At 46.7% G+C, this 26440-nt stretch overlaps 2 protein-coding genes across 2 annotated transcripts in view; one reads left to right on the forward strand and one right to left on the reverse strand.

Annotated features, from left to right (window-relative positions):
• Positions 1 to 13709, forward strand: part of LOC128686834 (neuropeptide CCHamide-1 receptor) — a 67983-nt gene extending 54274 nt beyond the window's left edge. The window contains exon 2 of the mRNA XM_053773962.2: positions 12248 to 13709. Within this exon, the coding sequence (XP_053629937.1) occupies positions 12248 to 13265 (1018 nt within the window). The 3' untranslated portion in view covers positions 13266 to 13709. The remainder of the gene's footprint in view (positions 1 to 12247) is intronic.
• The window catches only part of LOC128687012 (mucosa-associated lymphoid tissue lymphoma translocation protein 1), a 574887-nt gene that overhangs the window by 393426 nt on the left and 155021 nt on the right, over positions 1 to 26440 (reverse strand). The window lies entirely within an intron of this gene.

The raw sequence follows: 26440 nt of genomic DNA on the forward strand, positions 1-26440 counted from the left end.
GGAGGAGAAGGAGGAGGAGGTGAAGGAGGAGGTGGAGGAGGAGGAGGAGGAGGTGAAGGGAGGAGGAGGGGGGAGAAGGAGGAGGTGGAGGAGAAGGAGGGAGGGAGGAGGAGGAGGAGGAAGGGGAGGAGGAGTGGAGGAGGAGGTGGAGGAGGAGGGGAGGTGGGAGGAGGGGAGGGAGGAGGAAGGAGGGGAGGAGGTGGAGGAGGAGGTGGAGGAGGAGGGGGAGGAGGAGGTGGAGGAGGAGAGAAGGAGGGGTGGAGGAGAAGGAGGAGGAGGAGGAGGTGGAGGAGGAGGAGGAGGAGAGGGGAGGAGGTGGAGGAGGGGTGGAGGAGGAGGGAGGAGAGGAGGAGGAGGAGGAGGGGAGGAGGAGGAGGTGGAGGAGGAGGGAGGAGGAGGTGGAGGAGGAGATGGAGGAGGAGAGGAGGAGGAGGGAGAGGGAGGAGGTGGGAGGAGAGGAGGGAGGAGGAGGGAGGTGGAGGAGGAGGAGGAGGAGGTGGAGGGGAGAGGAGGAGGAGGAGGTGGAGGAGGTGGAGGAGGAGAAGGAGGAGAGACTGGAGGAGGAGGAGAAGGAGGAGAGGCTGGAGGAGGAGGAGGAGGGAGGAGGTGGAGGAGGAGGGAGGAGGAGGAGGAGGAGGTGGAGGAGGGAGGAGGTGGAAGGAGGAGGAGGTGGAGAAGGAGGAGGAGGAGAAGGGAGGAGGAGGAGGTGGAGGAGGAGGGAGTGGAGAAGGAGAGGGGAGAAGGAGGAGGGGAGGAGAGGTGGAGGAGGGGAGGAGGGGAGAAGGAGGAGGAGGTGGAGGAGGAGGGAGGAGAAGGAGAGGGAGGAGGAGGAGAAGGAGGAGGAGGAGGAGGGAGGAGGAGGAGGAGGAGGAGAAGGAGGAGGAGGGGTGGGAGGAGGGAGGGGAGGAGAAGGAGGAGGAGGAGGGCAGGAGGAGGAGGAGGGAGAAGAGGAGGAGGAGGTGGAGGAGGAGGAGGAGGAGGAGGAGGAGGAGGGAGAAGGAGGAGGAGGTGGAGGAGGAGGGGAGGAGGAGGAGGAGGAGGGAGGAGGAGGAGGAGGTGGAGGAGGAGGAGGGAGGGAGGAGGAGGAGGTGGAGGAGAGGAGGAGGTGGAGGAGGAGGGAGGTGGAGGAAGGAGGAGGAGGAGAGGGAGGAGGAGGAGGTGGAGGGGAGGAGGAGGTGGAGAGGAGGAGGAGAAGGAGGAGGAGGAGGTGGAGGAGGAGAGAAGGAGGAGGGAGGTGGAGGAGGAGGAGGAAGGAGGAGGAGGAGAGGGGAGGGAGGAGGAGGGGAGGAGGAGAATCAGGAGGAGGAGAGGGAGGAGGAGGTGGAGGGGAGGAGGAGGAGAAGGAGGAGGAGGAGGGGAGGGCAGGAGGAGGAGGAGAAGGAGGAGGAGGGTGGAGGAGTAGGAGAAGGGAGGAGGAGGAGGGGAGGAGAAGGAGGAGGAGGTGGAAAGAGAAAAAGCCCAGATAAGATTCATATGGGGTCCCTGCCAGATTTGCTGTTATCAGAGCAGAGGGTTCAGCCCTGGCTGAGTCAGTTGGGAAGTGTGTACTCACCTGGTTGTACTCACCTAGTTGGCGCCTCCTCCTAAGCCACCCTGGTTGTACTCACCTGGTTGTACTCACCTAGTTGAGGTTGCGGGAGTCGAGTCCGGCTCTGGCCCCGGCTCTTCACTGATCGCTACTAGATCCTCTCCTGAGCCGTGAGCTTGTCATACCTCTGCTTAAAGCTATGTATGGATCCTGCCTCACACCATCGCTTCCCCAAACTATTCACTTACCTGACTACTCTGTAGCTGAAAATGCTTCCTAACATCCCTATGATTCATCTGTGTCTTCAGCTTCAACTGTGTCCCCTTGTTACTGTATGTCCAATCTCTGAACATCCTGTCTTTATCCACCTTGTCAATTCCTCTCAGTATTTTTGTATGTCGTTATCATGTCCCCTATCTCTCCTGTCCTCCAGTGTCGTCAGGTTATTTCCCTTAACCTCTCCTAGTAGGACATACCTCTTGGCCTCTGGGACTAGTCTTTATTGTGATGTGTGTGTGTGTGTGTGTGTGTGTGTGTGTGTGTGTGTGTGTGTGTGTGTGTGTGTGTGTGTGTGTGTGTGTGTGTGTGTGTGTGTGTGTGTGTGTGTGTGTGTGTGTGTGTGTGTGTGTTAAGAGAGAGTGGAGACTAGGAGACAAGAGCAGGTAGAGAGATGAGGCTCAGGAAGAGATCAAGGGGAGTGTGAGCACAGATCACCTGGAATTAAGAGGCGACCCACCTAAAAGCGTAACCTGAATGAGGTGACCTTCTCTAGCGGCACCTGAAAGCCCTCCTCCACACCTGGAGGTCCTAGATACCTGGAGGTCCTCCACACCTGGAGGTCCTCCACACCTGAAGGCTTTCCACACCTGGAGGTCTTCCACACCTGGAGGTATCCACAATAGCCACACACCATAGACACAGACACACACACACACACACACACACACATAAACATACACACACACACACACACACACACACACACACACACACACACACACACACACACACACACACACACACACACATACATAAATACACACACACACACACACATACACACACACACACACACACACACACACACACACTCACACACACACATACACGACATACAAAATACTGAGAGGAATTGACAAGGTGGACAAAGACAGGATGTTCCAGAGATTGGACACAGTAACAAGGGGACACAGTTGGAAGCTGAAGACACAGATGAATCACAGGGATGTTAGGAAGTATTTCTTCAGCCACAGAGTAGTCAGTAAGTGGAATAGTTTGGGAAGCGATGTAGTGGAGGCAGGATCCATACATAGCTTTAAGCAGAGGTATGATAAAGCTCACGGCTCAGGGAGAGTGACCTAGTAGCGATCAGTGAAGAGGCGGGGCCAGGAGCTCGGACTCGACCCCCGCAACCTCAACTAGGTGAGACTAGGTGAGTACACACACACACACACACACACACACACACACACACAGTATGTGAGGAACTCAACAAGAGATTCAAAGAAGTGTTCACAGAGGAGACAGAAGGGGCTCCAGAAAGACGGAGAGGTGGGGTACACCACCATGTGCTGGACACAGTACACACAACCGAGGAAGAAGTGAAGAGGCTTCTGAGTGAGCTAGATACCTCAAAGGCAATGGGGCCAGATAACATCTCTCCATGGGTCCTGAGAGAGGGAGCAGAGGCGCTATGTGTACCCCTAACAACAATATTCAATACATCTATCGAAACAGGGAGATTGCCTGAGGCATGGAAGATAGCAAATGTAGTCCCAATCTTTAAAAAAGGAGACAGACATGAAGCACTAAACTACAGACCAGTGTCACTGACATGTATAGCATGCAAAATCATGGAAAAGATTGTCAGGAGAAGAATGGTGGAACATCTAGAAAGGAATGATCTCATCACCAGCAGACAACATGGTTTCAGAGACGGGAAATCCTGTGTCACAAACCTACTGGAGTTCTATGACATGGTGACAGCAGTAAGAGAAGAGAGAGAGGGGTGGGTGGATTGCATTTTCTTTGACTGCAAGAAGGCGTTTGACACAGTACCACACAAGAGATTAGTGCAAAAACTGGAGGACCAAGCAGGAATAACAGGGAAGGCACTGCAATGGATCAGGGAATACTTGTCAGGAAGACAGCAGAGAGTAATGGTACGAGGCTAGGTGTCAGAGTGGGCACCTGTGACCAGTGGGGTCCCACAGGGGTCAGTCCTAGGACCAGTGCTGTTTCTGGTATTTGTGAACGACATGACGGAAGGAATAAACTCCGAGGTGTCACTGTTTGCAGATGACGTGAAGTTGATGAGAAGAGTTCATTCGATCGAAGACCAGGCAGAAATACAAAGGGATCTGGACAGGCTGCAGACCTGGTCCAGCAACTGGCTCCTGGAGTTCAATCCCACCAAGTGCAAAGTCATGAGGATTCGGGAAGGGCAAAGAAGACCGCAGATGGAGTACAGTCTAGGGGGTCAGAAACTACAAACATCACTCAAGGAAAAAGATCTTGGGGTGAGTATAACACCAGGCACATCTCCTGAAGCGCACATCAACCAAATAACTGCTGCAGCATATGGGCGCCTAGCAAACCTCAGAACAGCATTCCGACATCTTAATAAGGAATCGTTCAGGACCCTGTACACCGTGTACGTTAGGCCCATATTGGAGTATGCGGCACCAGTTTGGAACCCACACCTAGCCAAGCATGTAAAGAAACTAGAGAAAGTGCAAAGGTTTGCAACAAGACTAGTCCCAGAGCTAAGAGGTATGTCCTACGAGGAGAGGTTAAGGGAAATCAACCTGACGACACTGGAGGACAGGAGAGATAGGGGGGACATGATAACGACTTACAAAATACTGAGAGGAACTGACAAGGTGGACAAAGACAGGATGTTCCAGAGATTGGACACAGTAACAAGGGGACACAGTTGGAAGCTGAAGACACAGATGAATCACAGGGATGTTAGGAAGTATTTCTTCAGCCACAGAGTAGTCAGTAAGTGGAATAGTTTGGGAAGCGATGTAGTGGAGTCAGGATCCATACATAGCTTTAAGCAGAGGTATGATAAAGCTCATGGTTCAGGGAGAGTGACCTAGTAGCGATCAGTGAAGAGGCGGGGCCAGGAGCTTGGACTCGACCCCTGCAACCTCAACTAGGTGAGTACAACTAGGTGAGTACACACACACACACACACACACACACACTGGCTGATGACACTTGAGGACAGGAGGACTAGGGGGGGATATGATAACAACGTACAAAATATTCTGAAAAAAAATTGATAAGGTGAACAGAAATAAAATGTTCGAGAGATGGGAAACAGGTACACTAGGGCATAACTGGAAGCTGAAAACTTGAAGGAGTCACAGGTATGTTAGGAAGTATTTCTTCGGCCTTAGAGTACTCAGGAAGTGGAACGACCTGAAGAGTGAAATGGTATAGGCAAGAACCACACATAGCTTGAAGAAGAGGTACGATAAGGATCTCGAAGCCAGGAGAGGGTGAACCTAGTAGCGACCAGCGAAGAGGCGGGGCCCAAGAGTTGAGACTCGACCCCTGCAACCACACATACACGAGCACACTCATAGGCACACCAGTTCCTCCTTCAGGAAGATAACTCAGGCATCAACCCCTCACATATCCTCACTACACCAGCACATACGTAAGCATCGTACGAGACTCCACACACATATCTGAGGATATGTATATATATATATATATATATATATATATATATATATATATATATATATATATATATATATATATATATATATATATATATATATATATATATATATATATATATATATATATATATATATATATATATATATATATATATATATATATATATATATATTTCAACAAGTCGGCAGTCTCCCACCGAGGCAGGGTGACCCAAAAAAGAAAGAAAATCCCCAAAAAGAAAATACTTTCATCATCATTCAACACTTTCACCACACTCACACATTATCACTGCTTTTGCAGAGGTGCTCAGAATACAACAGTCTAGAAGCATACACATATAAAGATACACAACATATCCCTCCAAACTGCCAATATCCCAAACCCCTCCAGGACTCAAGTCCGACTATATGAAAATAACCGGTTTCCCTGAATCCCTTCACTAAATATTACCCTGCTCACACTCCAACAGATCGTCAGGTCCCAAGTATCATTCGTCTCCATTCACTCCTATCTAACACGCTCATGCACGCTTGCTGGAAGTCCAAGCCCCTCACCCACAAAACCTCCTTTACCCCCTCTTTCCAACCCTTTCGAGGACGACCCCTACCCCTCTTTCCTTCCCCTATAGATTTATATGCTTTCCATGTCATTCTACTTTGATCCATTCTCTCTAAATGACCAAACCACCTCAACAACCCCTCTTCTGCCCTCTGACTAATACTTTTATTAACTCCACACCTTCTCCTAATTTCCACACTCCGAATTTTCTGCATAATATTTACACCACACATTGCCCTTAAACAGGACATCTCCACTGCCTCCAACCGTCTCCTCGCTGCTGCATTTACCACCCAAGCTTCACACCCATATAAGAGTGTTGGTACTACTATACTTTCATACATTCCCTTCTTTGACTCCATATATATATATATATATATATATATATATATATATATATATATATATATATATATATATATATATATATATATATATATATATATATATATATATATATATATATATATAAGAGGAGGCATTTAGGGTAAGATATAAACAGCTATTGGAGGATAGATGGGCTAATGAAAGCATAGGCTATGGGGTCGAAGAGGTATGGGGTAGGTTTAAAAATGTAGTGTTAGAGTGTTCAGCAGAAGTTTGTGGTTACAGGAAAGTGGGTGCGGGAGGGAAGAGGAGCGTTTGGTGCAATGATGATGTAAAGAGAGTAGTAAGGGAGAAAAAGTTAGCATATGAGAAGTTTTTACAAAGTAGAAGTGATGCAAGGAAGGAAGAGTATATGGAGAAAAAGAGAGAGGTTAAGAGAGTGGTGAAGCAATGTAAAAAGAGAGCAAATGAGAGAGTGGGTGAGATGTTATCAACAAATTTTGTTGAAAATAAGAAAAAGTTTTGGAGTGAGATTAACAAGTTAAGGAAGCCTAGAGAACAAATGGATTTGTCAGTTAAAAATAGGAGAGGAGAGTTATTAAATGGAGAGTTAGAGGTATTGGGAAGATGGAGGGAATATTTTGAGGAATTGTTAAATGTTGATGAAGATAGGGAAGCTGTGATTTCGTGTATAGTTTTGGAGTGGTTGGTGCAATTATTTAATAAATGTATGGAAGAGGGGAAGGTACCTAGGGATTGGCAGAGAGCATGCATAGTTCCTTTGTATAAAGGCAAAGGGGATAAAAGAGAGTGCAAAAATTATAGGGGGATAAGTCTGTTGAGTATACCTGGTAAAGTGTATGGTAGAGTTATTATTGAAAGAATTAAGAGTAAGACGGAGAATAGGATAGCAGATGAACAAGGAGGCTTTAGGAAAGGTAGGGGGTGTGTGGACTAGGTGTTTACAGTGAAACGTATAAGTGAACAGTATTTAGATAAGGCTAAAGAGGTCTTTGTGGCATTTATGGATTTGGAAAAGGCGTATGACAGGGTGGATAGGGGGGCAATGAGGATAGTGAGGCTCAAGTTAGAGTATGTAGGAAAGAGGGAAATTATTTCCCAGTAAAAGTAGGCCTTAGACAAGGATGTGTGATGTCACCGTGGTTGTTTAATATATTTATAGATGGGGTTGTAAGAGAAGTAAATGCGAGGGTCTTGGCAAGAGGCGTGGAGTTAAAAGATAAAGAATCACACATAAAGTGGGAGTTGTCACAGCTGCTCTTTGCTGATGACACTGTGCTCTTGGGAGATTCTGAAGAGAAGTTGCAGAGATTGGTGGATGAATTTGGTAGGGTGTGCAAAAGAAGAAAATTAAAAGTGAATACAGGAAAGAGTAAGGTTATGAGGATAACAAAAAGATTAGGTGATGAAAGATTGGATATCAGATTGGAGGGAGAGAGTATGGAGGAGGTGAATGTATTCAGATATTTGGGAGTGGACGTGTCAGCGGATGGGTCTATGAAAGATGAGGTGAATCATAGAATTGATGAGGGGAAAAGGGTGAGTGGTGCACTTAGGAGTCTGTGGAGACGAAGAACTTTGTCCTTGGAGGCAAAGAGGGGAATGTATGAGAGTATAGTTTTACCAACGCTCTTATATGGGTGTGAAGCATGGGTGATGAATGTTGCAGCGAGGAGAAGGCTGGAGGCAGTGGAGATGTCATGTCTGAGGGCAATGTGTGATGTGAATATAATGCAGAGAATTCGTAGTTTGGAAGTTAGGAGGAGGTGCGGGATTACCAAAACTGTTGTCCAGAGGGCTGAGGAAGGGTTGTTGAGGTGGTTCGGACATGTAGAGAGAATGGAGCGAAACAGAATGACTTCAAAAGTTTATCAGTCTGTAGTGGAAGGAAGGCGGGGTAGGGGTCGGCCTAGGAAAGGTTGGAGAGAGGGGGGTAAAGGAGGTTTTGTGTGCGAGGGGCTTGGACTTCCAGCAGGCATGCGTGAGCGTGTTTGATAGGAGTGAATGGAGACAAATGGTTTTTAATACTTGACGTGCTGTTGGAGTGTGAGCAAAGTAACATTTATGAAGGGGTTCAGGGAAACCGGCAGGCCGGACTTGAGTCCTGGAGATGGGAAGTACAGTGCCTGCACTCTGAAGGAGGGGTGTTAACGTTGCAGTTTAAAAACTGTAGTGTAAAGCACCCTTCTGGCAAGACAGTGATGGAGTGAATGATGGTGAAAGTTTTTCTTTTTTGGGCCACCCTGCCTTGGTGGGAATCGGCCAGTGTGATAATAAAAAAATATAATATGTATATATATATATATATATATATATATATATATATATATATATATATATATATATATATATATATATATATATATATATATATATATACATATATATATATATATATATATATATATATATATATATATATATATATATATATATATATATATATATATATATATATATATATATATATATATATATATATATATATATATATATAAGTTTATGGAGGACACTGGAGGTTCGTATTGGAGTCTTGGTTCGGTATATTACAAACTTGGTGATCTTTGAGGTGCAAGCACTCGGAAACCCCCGCCTGAGGCAGCCCTGGTCGAGGCTTCACCTGAGAGAAGCTCACAGCATTTATTTGAGACTCTTTTCTTTTTGTTTTAGAGCTTCTCTGGGAATTTTATGATTATAATAATAATAATAATAATAATAATAATAATAATAATAATAATAATAATAATAATAATAATAATAATAATAATAATAATAATTACCATTATAATAATAATATTTATTATTATTATTATTATTATTATTATTATTATTATTATTATTATTATTATTATTATTATTATTATTATTATTATTGTTATTATTATTATTATTGTGCCCTACATATCCATCATAGCCTTCTTGATCTGGCACTTAGTAGAGGTATCATGTGGGAGTTCGAATACGTGGATTAGGTAAGAAATACTCACGTAGGCTGGTAGTACGTATAATTACAGATAAGGTGAGTTGCGCCCTTACAGCCGTGACCTGCCTCCTTGCTCACTCTCGTATAACTGACTGACTGGCCGCCCACAGTACCCATATGTGAGAGGGTCTTTGAATACTGCCAGGTCAGCACATGAGTTCAGACAGTGACTCAGGCAGAGACGGTTGGTCGTGAGTCAACTGGCACAGTGGTTACTGGTAACTGGTTACTACTACTGAGAGAGGAAGTGGTCCTTTTTTTCTCTCTTGAAAACTTCTACAGTTGTTCCGGTAGTGTTTCTGACATCTGCTGGAACCACGGATGTTGATACAGTGTTCTCTTAGTGTGCTGATAGTGCCTTATTTATCCCTGGTTTTATTTAATCCTTCCTTCCCTGTCTCCCACTTTAGTACATTGTTATGGTAGTGTGTAGATGTAGGTTAAGGCCCTCAGATATTTTTCACGCATATTTTATTAGGTATCTCTTTCTTCTTCACTCCAGAGAGTACGTTCTCAGGATGTTGAGGTTTTCCCATTAGTTTAAAGCTCTCTTGCTCTAAGCGGTAAGTGAGCGATCTTAGTAGCTTTTCCTGCACTTGTATCTTTGCTGCTGCCTTGAACGGGACCGTCAACACTCAACAGTACTCTAAACAAGATGTACCAATAAATAGAGCAGCATCACCATTGGTATTTCTTCCTGTCATCATAACATCTGCCTTACTGCGTTCACTAAATGATACGTCATCTGACATTATCATACCCAAGTCTTTCATATGTTCTCTTCCTCGTAACGGATGGTATTCCTGGGGTTTTTCACTGCTCCTCTCCAGTTGTACTTCCTTTCCATTCATCTGCAGTTGAAATTGGTCACCACCGAACATCACGTTAATTTCAGTTGTGCACTGGAAGACTGTGTTGATATCTATTTATACAGTTTTCTCTTGTCTCTCCCGGGCGACTTGTTCAACACTGCTGTTGTGAGAGACTCGAATACATTGATCTAATGCGAATTTAATTCTGATAATTGCTAGGTGATAACAAGTGAAGATCGCGAATAGAGCCACGTGAGTAATATAGATTTTGTGATGAAAAACGGAAAGCGCGAGGAAGACAGAGTAATTACAGGATCAATAATTTTCGCAAAATTATGTAAATGAAAAGGAGACTGTGACTGACTGGTTCAGGTGGGAGAAGTAGTTAATGTGTGTGTGTGTGTGTGTGTGTGTGTGTGTGTGTGTGTGTGTGTGTGTGTGTGTGTGTGTGTGTGTGTGTGTGTGTGTGTGTGTGTGTGTGTGTGTGTGTGTACTCACCTAGTTGTACTCACCTAGTTGAGGTTGCGGGGGTCGAGTCCGAGCTCCTGGCCCCGCCCCTTCACTGATCGCTACTAGGTCACTCTCCCCGAGCCGTGAGCTTTATCATACCTCTGCTTAAAGCTATGTATGGATCCTGCCTCCACTACATCGCTTCCCAAACTATTCCACTTACTGACTACTCTGTGGCTGAAGAAATACTTCCTAACATCCCTGTGATTCATCTGTGTCTTCAGCTTCCAACTGTGTCCCCTTGTTACTTTGTCCAATCTCTGGAACATCCTGTCTTTGTCCACCTTGTCAATTCCCCTCAGTATTTTGTATGTCGTTACCATGTCCCCCCTATCTCTCCTGTCCTCCAGTGTCGTCAGGTTGATTTCCCTTAACCTCTCCTCGTATGACATACCTCTTAGCTCTGGGACTAGTCTTGTTGCAAACCTTTGCACTTTCTCTAGTTTCTTTACGTGCTTGGCTAGGTGTGGGTTCCAAACTGGTGCCGCATACTCCAATATGGGCCTAACGTATACGGTGTACAGGGTCCTGAACGATTCCTTATTAAGATGTCGGAATGCTGTTCTGAGGTTTGCTAGGCGCCCATATGCTGCAGCAGTTATTTGGTTGATGTGCGCTTCAGGAGATGTGCCTGGTGTTATACTCACCCCAAGATCTTTTTCCTTGAGTGAGGTTTGTAGTCTCTGGCCCCCTAGACTGTACTCCGTCTGCGGCCTTCTTTGCCCTTCCCCAATCTTCATGACTTTGCACTTGGTGGGATTGAACTCCAGGAGCCAATTGCTGGACCAGGTCTGCAGCCTGTCCAGATCCCTTTGTAGTTCTGCCTGGTCTTCGATCGAGTGTATTCTTCTCATCAACTTCACGTCATCTGCAAACAGGGACACCTCAGAGTCTATTCCTTCCGTCATGTCGTTCACAAATACCAGAAACAGCACTGGTCCTAGGACTGACCCCTGCGGGACCCCGCTGGTCACAGGTGCCCACTCTGACACCTCGCCACGTACCATGACTCGCTGCTGTCTTCCTGACAAGTATTCCCTGATCCATTGTAGTGCCTTCCCTGTTATCCCTGCTTGGTCCTCCAGTTTTTGCACCAATCTCTTGTGTGGAACTGTGTCAAACGCCTTCTTGCAGTCCAAGAAAATGCAATCCACCCACCCCTCTCTCTCTTGTCTTACTGCTGTCACCATGTCATAGAACTCCGGTAGGTTTGTGACACAGGATTTCCCGTCCCTGAAACCATGCTGGCTGCTGTTGATGAGATCATTCCTTTCTAGGTGTTCCACCACTCTTCTCCTGATAATCTTCTCCATGATTTTGCATACTATACATGTCAGTGACACTGGTCTGTAGTTTAATGCTTCATGTCTGTCTCCTTTTTTAAAGATTGGGACTACATTTGCTGTCTTCCATGCCTCAGGCAATCTCCCTGTTTCGATAGATGTATTGAATATTGTTGTTAGGGGTACACATAGTGCCTCTGCTCCCTCTCTCAATACCCATGGGGAGATGTTATCTGGCCCCATTGCCTTTGAGGTATCTAGCTCACTCAGAAGCCTCTTCACTTCTTCCTCGGTTGTGTGCACTGTGTCCAGCACTTGGTGGTGTGCCCCACCTCTCCGTCTTTCTGGAGTCCCTTCTGTGTGTGTGTGTGTGTGTGTGTGTGTGTGTGTGTGTGTGTGTGTGTGTGTGTGTGTGTGTGTGTGTGTGTGTGTGTGTGTGTGTGTGTGTGTGTGTGTGTGTGTGTGTATGTGCATAATAATGGACTAATTTAAGCATTTATTGATACAATATTATTTTATGTTACAGAAGTACTCCCAACACCCACCTGGTGTCCCTGGCGGCAGGAGACCTCCTGATGGTGCTCCTGACAGTGCCTTTCACCTCCCTAGTGTACACCTTGGACTCCTATCCCTTCGGTGAGGCTGTGTGCCGCGCCTCAGAGTTCGCTAAGGACCTCAGTCTTGGGATCACCGTCTTCACCCTGACTGCGCTCAGCGCAGACCGCTACATGGCCATCGTGCGCCCTGTGTCACACCATGTGTCAGACTCAGCAGGACGCCTCACTATCATGGTCGCTGTCGGGATCTGGGTGGTGGCTGCCCTCCTAGCCACGCCCGCAGCTCTCTTCTCCAGCACGCCTACGATGTTCACGCCCACCGGCAAACAATACCACATCTGTACTCCTTTCCCAGAGTACCTAGGTCCTCTCTACCCGAAGATCCACGCTTTGGTGAAGGTGATAGGCTATTACATTCTTCCTTTGGCACTCATCGCTTCCTTCTACATTCTAATGGCGCGGCATCTTCTGGTGTCAGCGCAGCACCTGCCAGGGGAGGCTGCGGGTCAGCAGCGGCAGGCGCAGGCGCGAAGAAAAGTGGCGAAGATGGTGTTAGCCTTCGTTATCATCTTCGCCATCTGCTTCCTGCCCCTAAACGTCTTCACACTCTGGTGGCACTTTGCACCAAACTCCGTGGAGAGTTACGACATTTACTGGCACTCTCTCCGGATAGTCGGCTTTTGTCTGTCGTTCATAAACTCCTGCATCAATCCCATCGCGCTCTACTGCGTCAGCGGCACCTTCAGAAAGTACTTCAACAAGCACGTCTTCTGTTGGTGCGCCAGCCGCGGTGGCCGCTTCGGCCGGGCGGAATGGGACGCTGTGGACTCTACGGGCACCCGCGTCACCACCGCACTGAGGACGGAACAACTACCCCTCAAGACCATAGGCACTGACAACGGCACTCAGGCTTCTCACCATCGCCTCACACTCACCAACACAACCATCCTCAACCCTCGCCCTCACAATCCCACCTCCTTCGAGTGACGCTCCGGGTCCCCAGGCGAATAAAAAAAAATACAAACAATAGATGGCAGTGGAGTGCCCACCAGTTGTACTGATGAAAATAAACACAGAAGCAGCAACTGGAAAACTGATTCGGACTTTAAAAACACCTGCTGAGCAGGCGACAGGTCGTCGAAATAGTATCCCATTACTGCTTTTGTGTCGTTTTCTGGGCACGGTGCTACCTGGTTCCTCCAGCAAGTTTATCTGTAATATGTGGTCATCTTTATCATCATGTATTATTGTTATTATTATTATTATTGCGTTATTGTATTTATGGGGGAAACGCTAAACCCATAGGATCACACCATTGGGAATAGGAGCTAGTTAAGTTTGATCCTAAGAAGGGGGGATAGCTCCAATTCCTTGAATGAAGAGTCCTTCATCTGCATAAAGGTATATAAACACACACACACACACACACACACACACACACACGCATATATATATATATATATATATATATATATATATATATATATATATATATATATATATATATATATATATATATATATATATACATATATATATATATATATATATATATATATATATATATATATATATATATATATATATATATATATATATGTGTGTGTGTGTGTGTGTGTGTTTGTGTGTGTGTGTGTACAACAGTTTGTTAGGGATATTGAAGCATTGACAAATGGTCCAATAGTACTCTGTATATTTCGTGCTTGTTCTGACTGCCCATAGAGTGTCACACTGGCTATCTATTCATAGATTGTTAGTGGCCGTCTATTGACAGAGTGCCACAATGGCTGTCTGTTCATAGAACGTCAGTGACAGTCTGCTCAGAGAGTGTAACAGCACAGCAGAAGACAGTAAGCAAATACGTCTCTGCTCCAAGCGATTCTGCTTTTTACATTACTGAACAACTTCCATCAGATTTCTACAACCGTAGTAGCCGAGTACTGAAACTATGATAGTGAGTGAGTGAGTGAGTGAGTGAGTGAGTGAGTGAGTGAGTGAGTGAGGAGCAAGAAGTGAGGTCGGGGGAGTCGCTGATGTTCCTTGCTACGCTCACACGCTCCAGTCATAATACAGAATAACATTCAGATGAGCATTTGATTTCCCCGTGGCTGACTGCCGCTGTCTGGAACACTGATGGACGACGTTCCTGTACAACACCTGCTGTTTACATACAACACCTGCTGCCACACACAACACCTGCTGTCACAACACCTGCTGTCACACACAACACCTGCTGCCACACACAACACCTGCTGCCACACACAACACCTGCTGCCACACACAACACCTGCTGCCACACACAACACCTGCTGCTTACATACAACACCTGCTGTTTACACACAACACCTGCTGCCACACACAACACCTGCTGCTTACATGCAACACCTGCTGCAACACACAACACCTGCTGCCACACACAACACCTGCTGCTTACATACAACACCTGCTGTTTACACACAACACCTGCTGCCACACACAACACCTGCTGCTTACATACAACACCTGCTGTTTACACACAACACCTGCTGCCACACACAACACCTGCTGCCACACACAACACCTGCTGCCACACACAACACCTGCTGCCACACACAACACCTGCTGCCACACACAACACCTGCTGCCACACACAACACCTGCTGCCACACACAACACCTGCTGCCACACACAACACCTGCTGCTTACATACAACACCTGCTGTTTACACACAACACCTGCTGCCACACACAACACCTGCTGCCACACACAACACCTGCTGCTTACATACAACACCTGCTGTTTACACACAACACCTGCTGCCACACACAACACCTGCTGCCACACACAACACCTGCTGCCACACACAACACCTGCTGCCACACACAACACCTGCTGCCACACACAACACCTGCTGCCACACACAACACCTGCTGTCACACACAACACCTGCTGCCACACACAACACCTGCTGCCACACACAACACCTGCTGTCACACACAACACCTGCTGCCACACACAACACCTGCTGCCACACACAACACCTGCTGTCACACACAACACCTGCTGTCACACACAACACCTGCTGTCACACACAACACCTGCTGCCACACACAACACCTGCTGCCACACACAACACCTGCTGTCACACACAACACCTGCTGTCACACACAACACCTGCTGCCACACACAACACCTGCTGCCACACACAACACCTGCTGTCACACACAACACCTGCTGCCACACACAACACCTGCTGCCACACACAACACCTGCTGTCACACACAACACTTGCTGCCACACACAACACCTGCTGTCACACACAACACCTGCTGTCACACACAACACCTGCTGCCACACACAACACCTGCTGCCACACACAACACCTGCTGCCACACACAACACCTGCTACCACACACAACACCTGCTGCCACACACAACACCTGCACACACACAAGCTATGCACGACACATGTACTGGAATATAAAATGTGAAAATTTATTGTACGTCTGTCTGTGCACTGTATACCGCTTATCTTATCCCAACTTCCAGAGGATAGATACATGTCTGCCGAATCTGTGTTAACCTAACTGCCAGGAACAGTAAAATGATATATTAAATATATATATATATATATATATATATATATATATATATATATATATATATATATATATATATTATATACATGCATACATACATATCTTGTATTTTATGTGTGGTATAACTGTGCAAATACACATTATATTCACTTGGAATTTTTATAAGACAAATGAATCGGGTAATTATTAATTGGCTTAACAATGTTGATGTATAAACTTCTGGTGTAACAGAGACGATGATGTACCAGCTGCTGTGATGACCTTGTTAATTAACATCACAGAATATACTAGTGATGATGATAACAATATTAATAATAATAATGATAATAAAACAATAACAACAGCAGCAGCAGCAGCAACAACAACAACAACAAAAACAACAACAACAACAACACATGGTAATAACCAGCCTGCCACAACACAAGGTAATAACCAGCCTGCCACAACACAAGGTAATAACCAGCCTCCCACAACACATGGTAATAACCAGCCTCCCACAACACAAGGTAATAACCAGCCTGCCACAACACATGGTAATAACCAGCCTGCCACAACACATGGTAATAACCAGCCTCCCACAACACATGGTAATAACCAGCCTGCCACAACACATGGTAATAACCAGCCTGCCACAACACAAGGTAATAACCAGCCTGCCACAACACATGGTAATAACCAGCCTGCCACAACACATGGTAATAACCAGCCTACCACAACACATGGTAATAACCAGCCTGCCACAACACATGGTAATAACCAGCCTGCCACAACACATGGTAATAACCAGCCTCCCACAACACATGGTAATAACCAGCCTGCCACAACACATGGTAATAACCAGCCTCCCACAACACATGGTAATAACCAGCCTGCCACAACACATGGTAATAACCAGCCTGCCACAACACAAGGTAATAACCAGCCTGCCACAACACATGGTAATAACCAGCCTGCCACAACACATGGTAATAACCAGCCTGCCACAACACATGGTAATAACCAGCCTGCCACAACACAAGGTAATAACCAGCCTGCCACAACACATGGTAATAACCAGCCTGCCACAACACAAGGTAATAACCAGCCTGCCACAACACAAGGTAATAACCAGCCTACCACAACACATGGTAATAACCAGCCTGCCACAACACAAGGTAATAACCAGCCTGCCACAACACAAGGTAATAACCAGCCTCCCACAACACATGGTAATAACCAGCCTGCCACAACACAAGGTAATAACCAGCCTGCCACAACACAAGGTAATAACCAGCCTGCCACAACACAAGGTAATAACCAGCCTGCCACAACACAAGGTAATAACCAGCCTGCCACAACACAAGGTAATAACCAGCCTGCCACAACACAAGGTAATAACCAGCCTCCCACAACACAAGGTAATAACCAGCCTACCACAACACAAGGTAATAACCAGCCTGCCACAACACAAGGTAATAACCAGCCTGCCACAACACAAGGTAATAACCAGCCTGCCACAACACAAGGTAATAACCAGCCTGCCACAACACAAGGTAATAACCAGCCTGCCACAACACAAGGTAATAACCAGCCTGCCACAACACAAGGTAATAACCAGCCTGCCACAACACAAGGTAATAACCAGCCTGCCACAACACAAGGTAATAACCAGCCACAACACAAGGTAATAACCAGCCACAACACAAGGTAATAACCAGCCTGCCACAACACAAGGTAATAACCAGCCTGCCACAACACAAGGTAATAACCAGCCTGCCACAACACAAGGTAATAACCAGCCTGCCACAACACAAGGTAATAACCAGCCTGCCACAACACAAGGTAATAACCAGCCTGCCACAACACACGGTAATAACCAGCCTGCCACAACACAAGGTAATAACCAGCCTGCCACAACACAAGGTAATAACCAGCCTAACCAGCCACAACACAATGTAATAACCAGCCTGCCACAACACAAGGTAATAACCAGCCTGCCACAACACAAGGTAATAACCAGCCTGCCACAACACAAGGTAATAACCAGCCTGCCACAACACAAGGTAATAACCAGCCTGCCACAACGCAAGGTAATAACCAGCCTAACCAGCCTGCCACAACACAAGGTAATAACCAGCCTGCCACAACACAAGGTAATAACCAGCCTCCCACAACACAAGGTAATAACCAGCCTGCCACAACACAAGGTAATAACCAGCCTGCCACAACACAAGGTAATAACCAGCCTGCCACAACACAAGGTAATAACCAGCCTGCCACAACACAAGGTAATAACCAGCCTCCCACAACACAAGGTAATAACCAGCCTGCCACAACACATGGTAATAACCAGCCTTCCACAATGTAATAACCAGCCTGCCACAACACATGGTAATAACCAGCCTGCCACAACACAAGGTAATAACCAGCCTGCCACAACACATGGTAATAACCAGCCTGCCACAACACAAGGTAATAACCAGCCTGCCACAACACAAGGTAATAACCAGCCTGCCACAACACAAGGTAATAACCAGCCTGCCACAACACATGGTAATAAAAAGCCTGCCACAACACAATGTAATAACCTGCCTGCCACAACACAACAAAAGGTAATAACCAGCCTGCCACAACACAAGGTAATAACCAGCCTGCCACAACACAAGGTAATAACCAGCCTGCCACAACACATGGTAATAACCAGCCTGCCACAACACAAGGTAATAACCAGCCTGCCACAACACAAGGTAATAACCAGCCTGCCACAACACAAGGTAATAACCAGCCTGCCACAACACAGCCTGGTAATAACCAGCCTGCCACAACACAAGGTAATCACCAGCCTGCCACAACACAAGGTAATAACCAGCCTGCCACAACACAAGGTAATAACCAGCCTGCCACAACACAAGGTAATAACCAGCCTGCCACAACACAAGGTAATAACCAGCCTGCCACAACACAAGGTAATAACCAGCCTGCCACAACACAAGGTAATAACCAGCCTGCCACAACACAAGGTAATAACCAGCCTGCCACAACACAAGGTAATAACCAGCCTGCCACAACACAAGGTAATAACCAGCCTGCCACAACACAAGGTAATAACCAGCCTGCCACAACACAAGGTAATAACCAGCCTGCCACAACACAAGGTAATAACCAGCCTGCCACAACACAAGGTAATAACCAGCCTGCCACAACACAAGGTAATAACCAGCCTGCCACAACACAAGGTAATAACCAGCCTGCCACAACACAAGGTAATAACCAGCCTGCCACAACACAAGGTAATAACCAGCCTGCCACAACACAAGGTAATAACCAGCCTGCCACAACACAAGGTAATAACCAGCCTGCCACCACACAAGGTAATAACCAGCCTGCCACAACACAAGGTAATACCCAGCCTGCCAAAACACAAGGTAATAACCAGCCTGCCACAACACAAGGTAATAACCAGCCTGCCACAACACAAGGTAATAACCAGCCTGCCACAACACAAGGTAATAACCAGCCTGCCACAACACAAGGTAATAACCAGCCTGCCACAACACAAGGTAATAACCAGCCTGCCACAACACAAGGTAATAACCAGCCTGCCACAACACAAGGTAATAACCAGCCTGCCACAACACAAGGTAATAACCAGCCTGCCACAACACAAGGTAATAACCAGCCTGCCACAACACAAGGTAATAACCAGCCTGCCACAACACAAGGTAATAACCAGCCTGCCACAACACAAGGTAATAACCAGCCTGCCACAACACAAGGTAATAACCAGCCTGCCACAACACAAGGTAATAACCAGCCTGCCACAACACAAGGTAATAACCAGCCTGCCACAACACAAGGTAATAACCAGCCTAACCAGCCTGCCACAACACAAGGTAATAACCACAAGGTAATAACCAGCCTGCCACAACACAAGGTAATAACCAGCCTGCCACAACACAAGGTAATAACCTGCCACAACACAAGGTAATAACCAGCCTGCCACAACACATGGTAATAACCAGCCTGCCACAACACAAGGTAATAACCAGCCTGCCACAACACAAGGTAATAACCAGCCTGCCACAACACAAGGTAATAACCAGCCTGCCACAACACAAGGTAATAACCAGCCTGCCACAACACATGGTAATAACAACAACAAGGTAATAACCAGCCTGCCACAACACAAGGTAATAACCAGCCTACCACAACACAAGGTAATAACCAGCCTGCCACAACACAAGGTAATAACCAGCCTGCCACAACACATGGTAATAACCAGCCTGCCACAACACAAGGTAATAACCAGCCTGCCACAACACAAGGTAATAACCAGCCTGCCACAACACAAGGTAATAACCAGTAATAACCAGCCTGCCACAACACTGCCACAACACAAGGTAATAACCAGCACTAACCAGCCACAACACAAGATAATAACCAGCCTGCCACAACACAAGGTAATAACCAGCCTGCCACAACACAAGGTAATAACCAGCCTACCACAACACAAGAAAATAACCAGCCTGCCACAACACACCAGCCTGCCACAACAAGGTAATAACCAGCCTGCCACAACACAAGGTAATAACCAGCCTGCCACAACACAAGGTAATAACCAGCCTCTCACAACACAAGGTAATAACCAGCCTGCCACAACACAAGGTAATAACCAGCCTAACCAGCCTGCCACAACACAAGGTAATAACAACAACAAGGTAATAACCAGCCTGCCACAACACAAGGTAATAACCAGCCTGCCACAACACAAGGTAATAACCAGCCTGCCACAACACAAGGTAATAACCAGCCTGCCACAACACAAGGTAATAACCAGCCTGCCACAACACATGGTAATAACCAGCCTGCCACAACACAAGGTAATAACCAGCCTGCCACAACACAAGGTAATAACCAGCCTGCCACAACACAAGGTAATAACCAGCCTGCCACAACACAAGGTAATAACCAGCCTGCCACAACACAAGGTAATAACCAGCCTGCCACAACACAAGGTAATAACCAGCCTGCCACAACACAAGGTAATAACCAGCCTGCCACAACACAAGGTAATAACCAGCCTGCCACAACACAAGGTAATAACCAGCCTGCCACAACACAAGGTAATAACCAGCCTGCCACAACACAAGGTAATAACCAGCCTGCCACAACACAAGGTAATAACCAGCCTGCCACAACACAAGGTAATAACCAGCCTGCCACAACACAAGGTAATAACCAGCCTGCCACAACACAAGGTAATAACCAGCCTAACCAGCCTGCCACAACACAAGGTAATAACCACAACACAATGTAATAACCTGCCTCCTACAACACAAGGTAATAACCAGCCTGCCACAACACAAGGTAATAACCAGCCTGCCACAACACAAGGTAATAACCAGCCTACCACAACACATGGTAATAACCAGCCTGCCACAACACAAGGTAATAACCAGCCTCCCACAACACAAGGTAATAACCAGCCTGCCACAACACAAGGTAATAACCAGCCTCCCACAACACAAGGTAATAACCAGCCTGCCACAACACAAGGTAATAACCAGCCTGCCACAACACAAGGTAATAACCAGCCTGCCACAACACAAGGTAATAACCAGCCTGCCACAACACAAGGTAATAACCACCACAACACAAGGTAATAACCAGCCTGCCACAACACAAGGTAATAACCAGCCTGCCACAACACAAGGTAATAACCAGCCTGCCACAACACAAGGTAATAACCAGCCTGCCACAACACAAGGTAATAACCAGCCTGCCACAACACAAGGTAATAACCAGCCTGCCACAACACAAGGTAATAACCAGCCTGCCACAACACAAGGTAATAACCAGCCTGCCACAACACAAGGTAATAACCAGCCTGCCACAACACATGGTAATAACCAGCCTCCCACAACACAAGGTAATAACCACAACAACACATGGTAATAACCAGCCTGCCACAACACAAGGTAATAACCAGCCTGCCACAACACAAGGTAATAACCAGCCTGCCACAACACAAGGTAATAACCAGCCTGCCACAACACAAGGTAATAACCAGCCTGCCACAACACATGGTAATAACCAGCCTGCCACAACACATGGTAATAACCAGCCTGCCACAACACATGGTAATAACCAGCCTGCCACAACACAAGGTAATAACCAGCCTGCCACAACACAAGGTAATAACCAGCCTGCCACAACACAAGGTAATAACCAGCCTGCCACAACACAAGGTAATAACCAGCCTCCCACAACACAAGGTAATAACCAGCCTGCCACAACACAAGGTAATAACCAGCCTGCCACAACACATGGTAATAACCAGCCTGCCACAACACAAGGTAATAACCAGCCTGCCACAACACAAGGTAATAACCAGCCTGCCACAACACAAGGTAATAACCAGCCTGCCACAACACAATGTAATAAAGCCTGCCACAACACAATGTAATAACCAGCCTGCCACAACACAAGGTAATAACCAGCCTGCCACAACACAAGGTAATAACCAGCCTGCCACAACACATGGTAATAACCAGCCTGCCACAACACAAGGTAATAACCAGCCTACCACAACACAAGGTAATAACCAGCCTGCCACAACACAAGGTAATAACCAGCCTGCCACAACACAAGGTAATAACCAGCCTGCCACAACACAAGGTAATAACCAGCCTGCCACAACACAAGGTAATAACCAGCCTGCCACAACACAAGGTAATAACCAGCCTGCCACAACACATGGTAATAACCAGCCTGCCACAACACAAGGTAATAACCAGCCTGCCACAACACAAGGTAATAACCAGCCTGCCACAACACAAGGTAATAACCAGCCTGCCACAACACAAGGTAATAACCAGCCTGCCACAACACAAGGTAATAACCAGCCTGCCACAACACAAGGTAATAACCAGCCTGCCACAACACATGGTAATAACCAGCCTCCCACAACACAAGGTAATAACCAGCCTGCCACAACACAAGGTAATAACCAGCCTGCCACAACACAAGGTAATAACCAGCCTGCCACAACACAAGGTAATAACCAGCCTGCCACAACACAAGGTAATAACCAGCCTGCCACAACACAAGGTAATAACCAGCCTGCCACAACACATGGTAATAACCAGCCTCCCACAACACAAGGTAATAACCAGCCTGCTACAACACAAGGTAATAACCAGCCTGCCACAACACATGGTAATAACTAGCCTCCCACAACACATGGTAATAACCAGCCTGCCACAACACAAGGTAATAACCAGCCTCCCACAACACAAGGTAATAACCAGCCTCCCACAACACAAGGTAATAACCAGCCTGCCACAACACATGGTAATAACCAGCCTCCCAAAACACATGGTAATAACCAGCCTGCCACAACACAAGGTAATAACCAGCCTCCCACAACACAAGGTAATAACCAGCCTCCCACAACACAAGGTAATAACCAGCCTCCCACAACACAAGGTAATAACAAGCCTGCCACAACACAAGGTAATAACCAGCCTCCCACAACACAAGGTAAAAACCAGCCTGCCACAACACAAGGTAATAACAAGCCTGCCACAACACAAGGTAATAACCAGCCTGCCACAACACAAGGTAATAACCAGCCTGCCACAACACATGGTAATAACCAGCCTCCCACAACACAAGGTAATAACCAGCCTGCCACAACACAAGGTAATAACCAGCCTGCCACAACACAAGGTAATAACCAGCCTGCCACAACACATGGTAATAACCAGCCTCCCACAACACATGGTAATAACCAGCCTGCCACAACACAAGGTAATAACCAGCCTCCCACAACACAAGGTAATAACCAGCCTGCCACAACACAAGGTAATAACCAGCCTACCACAACACATGGTAATAACCAGCCTGCCACAACACAAGGTAATAACCAGCCTGCCACAACACAAGGTAATAACCAGCCTACCACAACACAAGGTAATAACCAGCCTGCCACAACACAAGGTAATAACAAGCCTGCCACAACACAAGGTAATAACCAGCCTGCCACAACACATGGTAATAACCAGCCTGCCACAACACATGGTAATAACCAGCCTGCCACAACACAAGGTAATAACCAGCCTGCCACAACACAAGGTAATAACCAGCCTCCCACAACACAAGGTAATAACCAGCCTCCCACAACACAAGGTAATAACAAGCCTGCCACAACACATGGTAATAAGCAGCCTGCCACAACACATGGTAATAACCAGTCTGCCACAACACAAGGTAATAACCAGCCTGCCACAACACATGGTAATAACCAGCCTGCCACAACACAAGGTAATAACCAGCCTGCCACAACACAAGGTAATAACCAGCCTGCCACAACACAAGGTAATAACCAGCCTCCCACAACACAAGGTAATAACCTGCCTGCCACAACACAAGGTAATAACCAGCCTGCCACAACACATGGTAATAACCAGCCTCCCACAACACAAGGTAATAACCTGCCTGCCACAACACAAGGTAATAACCAGCCTGCCACAACACAAGGTAATAACCAGCCTTCCACAACACAAGGTAATAACCAGCCTCCCACAACACAAGGTAATAACCAGCCTGCCACAACACAAGGTAATAACCAGCCTCCCACAACACATGGTAATAACCAGCCTGCCACAACACAAGGTAATAACCAGCCTGCCACAACACAAGGTAATAACCAGCCTGCCACAACACAAGGTAATAACCAGCCTCCCACAACACAAGGTAATAACCAGCCTGCCACAACACAAGGTAATAACCAGCCTGCCACAACACATGTTAATAACCAGCCTGCCACAACACATGGTAATAACCAGCCTGCCACAACACATGGTAATAACCAGCCTGCCACAACACAAGGTAATAACCAGCCTGCCACAACACAAGGTAATAACCAGCCTGCCACAACACATGGTAATAACCAGCCTCCCACAACACAAGGTAATAACCAGCCTGCCACAACACAAGGTAATAACCAGCCTGCCACAACACAAGGTAATAACCAGCCTCCCACAACACAAGGTAATAACCAGCCTCCCACAACACAAGGTAATAACCAGCCTGCCACAACACATGGTAATAACCAGCCTCCCACAACACATGGTAATAACCAGCCTGCCACAACACAAGGTAATAACCAGCCTGCCACAACACAAGGTAATAACCAGCCTCCCACAACACAAGGTAATAACCAGCCTGCCACAACACAAGGTAATAACCAGCCTGCCACAACACATGGTAATAACCAGCCTGCCACAACACAAGGTAATAACCAGCCTCCCACAACACATGGTAATAACCAGCCTCCCACAACACAAGGTAATAACCAGCCTGCCACAACACAAGGTAATAACCAGCCTCCCACAACACAAGGTAATAACCAGCCTGCCACAACACAAGGTAATAACCAGCCTGCCACAACACATGGTAATAACCAGCCTGCCACAACACAAGGTAATAACCAGCCTGCCACAACACATGGTAATAACCAGCCTCCCACAACACAAGGTAATAACCAGCCTGCCACAACACAAGGTAATAACCAGCCTGCCACAACACATGGTAATAACCAGCCTGCCACAACACATGGTAATAACCAGCCTGCCACAACACATGGTAATAACCAGCCTGCCACAACACATGGTAATAACCAGCCTGCCACAACACATGGTAATAACCAGCCTGCCACAACACATGGTAATAACCAGCCTGCCACAACACAAGGTAATAACCAGCCTGCCACAACACATGGTAATAACCAGCCTGCCACAACACATGGTAATAACCAGCCTGCCACAACACAAGGTAATAACCAGCCTGCCACAACACAAGGTAATAACCAGCCTCCCACAACACAAGGTAATAACCAGCCTCCCACAACACAAGGTAATAACCAGCCTGCCACAACACATGGTAATAACCAGCCTCCCACAACACATGGTAATAACCAGCCTGCCACAACACAAGGTAATAACCAGCCTGCCACAACACAAGGTAATAACCAGCCTCCCACAACACAAGGTAATAACCAGCCTGCCACAACACAAGGTAATAACCAGCCTGCCACAACACATGGTAATAACCAGCCTGCCACAACACAAGGTAATAACCAGCCTGCCACAACACATGGTAATAACCAGCCTCCCACAACACAAGGTAATAACCAGCCTGCCACAACACAAGGTAATAACCAGCCTCCCACAACACAAGGTAATAACCAGCCTGCCACAACACAAGGTAATAACCAGCCTGCCACAACACATGGTAATAACCAGCCTGCCACAACACAAGGTAATAACCAGCCTGCCACAACACATGGTAATAACCAGCCTCCCACAACACAAGGTAATAACCAGCCTGCCACAACACAAGGTAATAACCAGCCTGCCACAACACATGGTAATAACCAGCCTGCCACAACACATGGTAATAACCAGCCTCCCACAACACAAGGTAATAACCAGCCTGCCACAACACAAGGTAATAACCAGCCTGCCACAACACAAGGTAATAACCATCCTGCCACAACACATGGTAATAACCAGCCTGCCACAACACATGGTAATAACCAGC

The sequence above is a fragment of the Cherax quadricarinatus genome, chromosome 7 (assembly GCF_038502225.1).
Source record: "Cherax quadricarinatus isolate ZL_2023a chromosome 7, ASM3850222v1, whole genome shotgun sequence".
Taxonomy (NCBI): Eukaryota; Metazoa; Arthropoda; class Malacostraca; order Decapoda; family Parastacidae; genus Cherax; species Cherax quadricarinatus.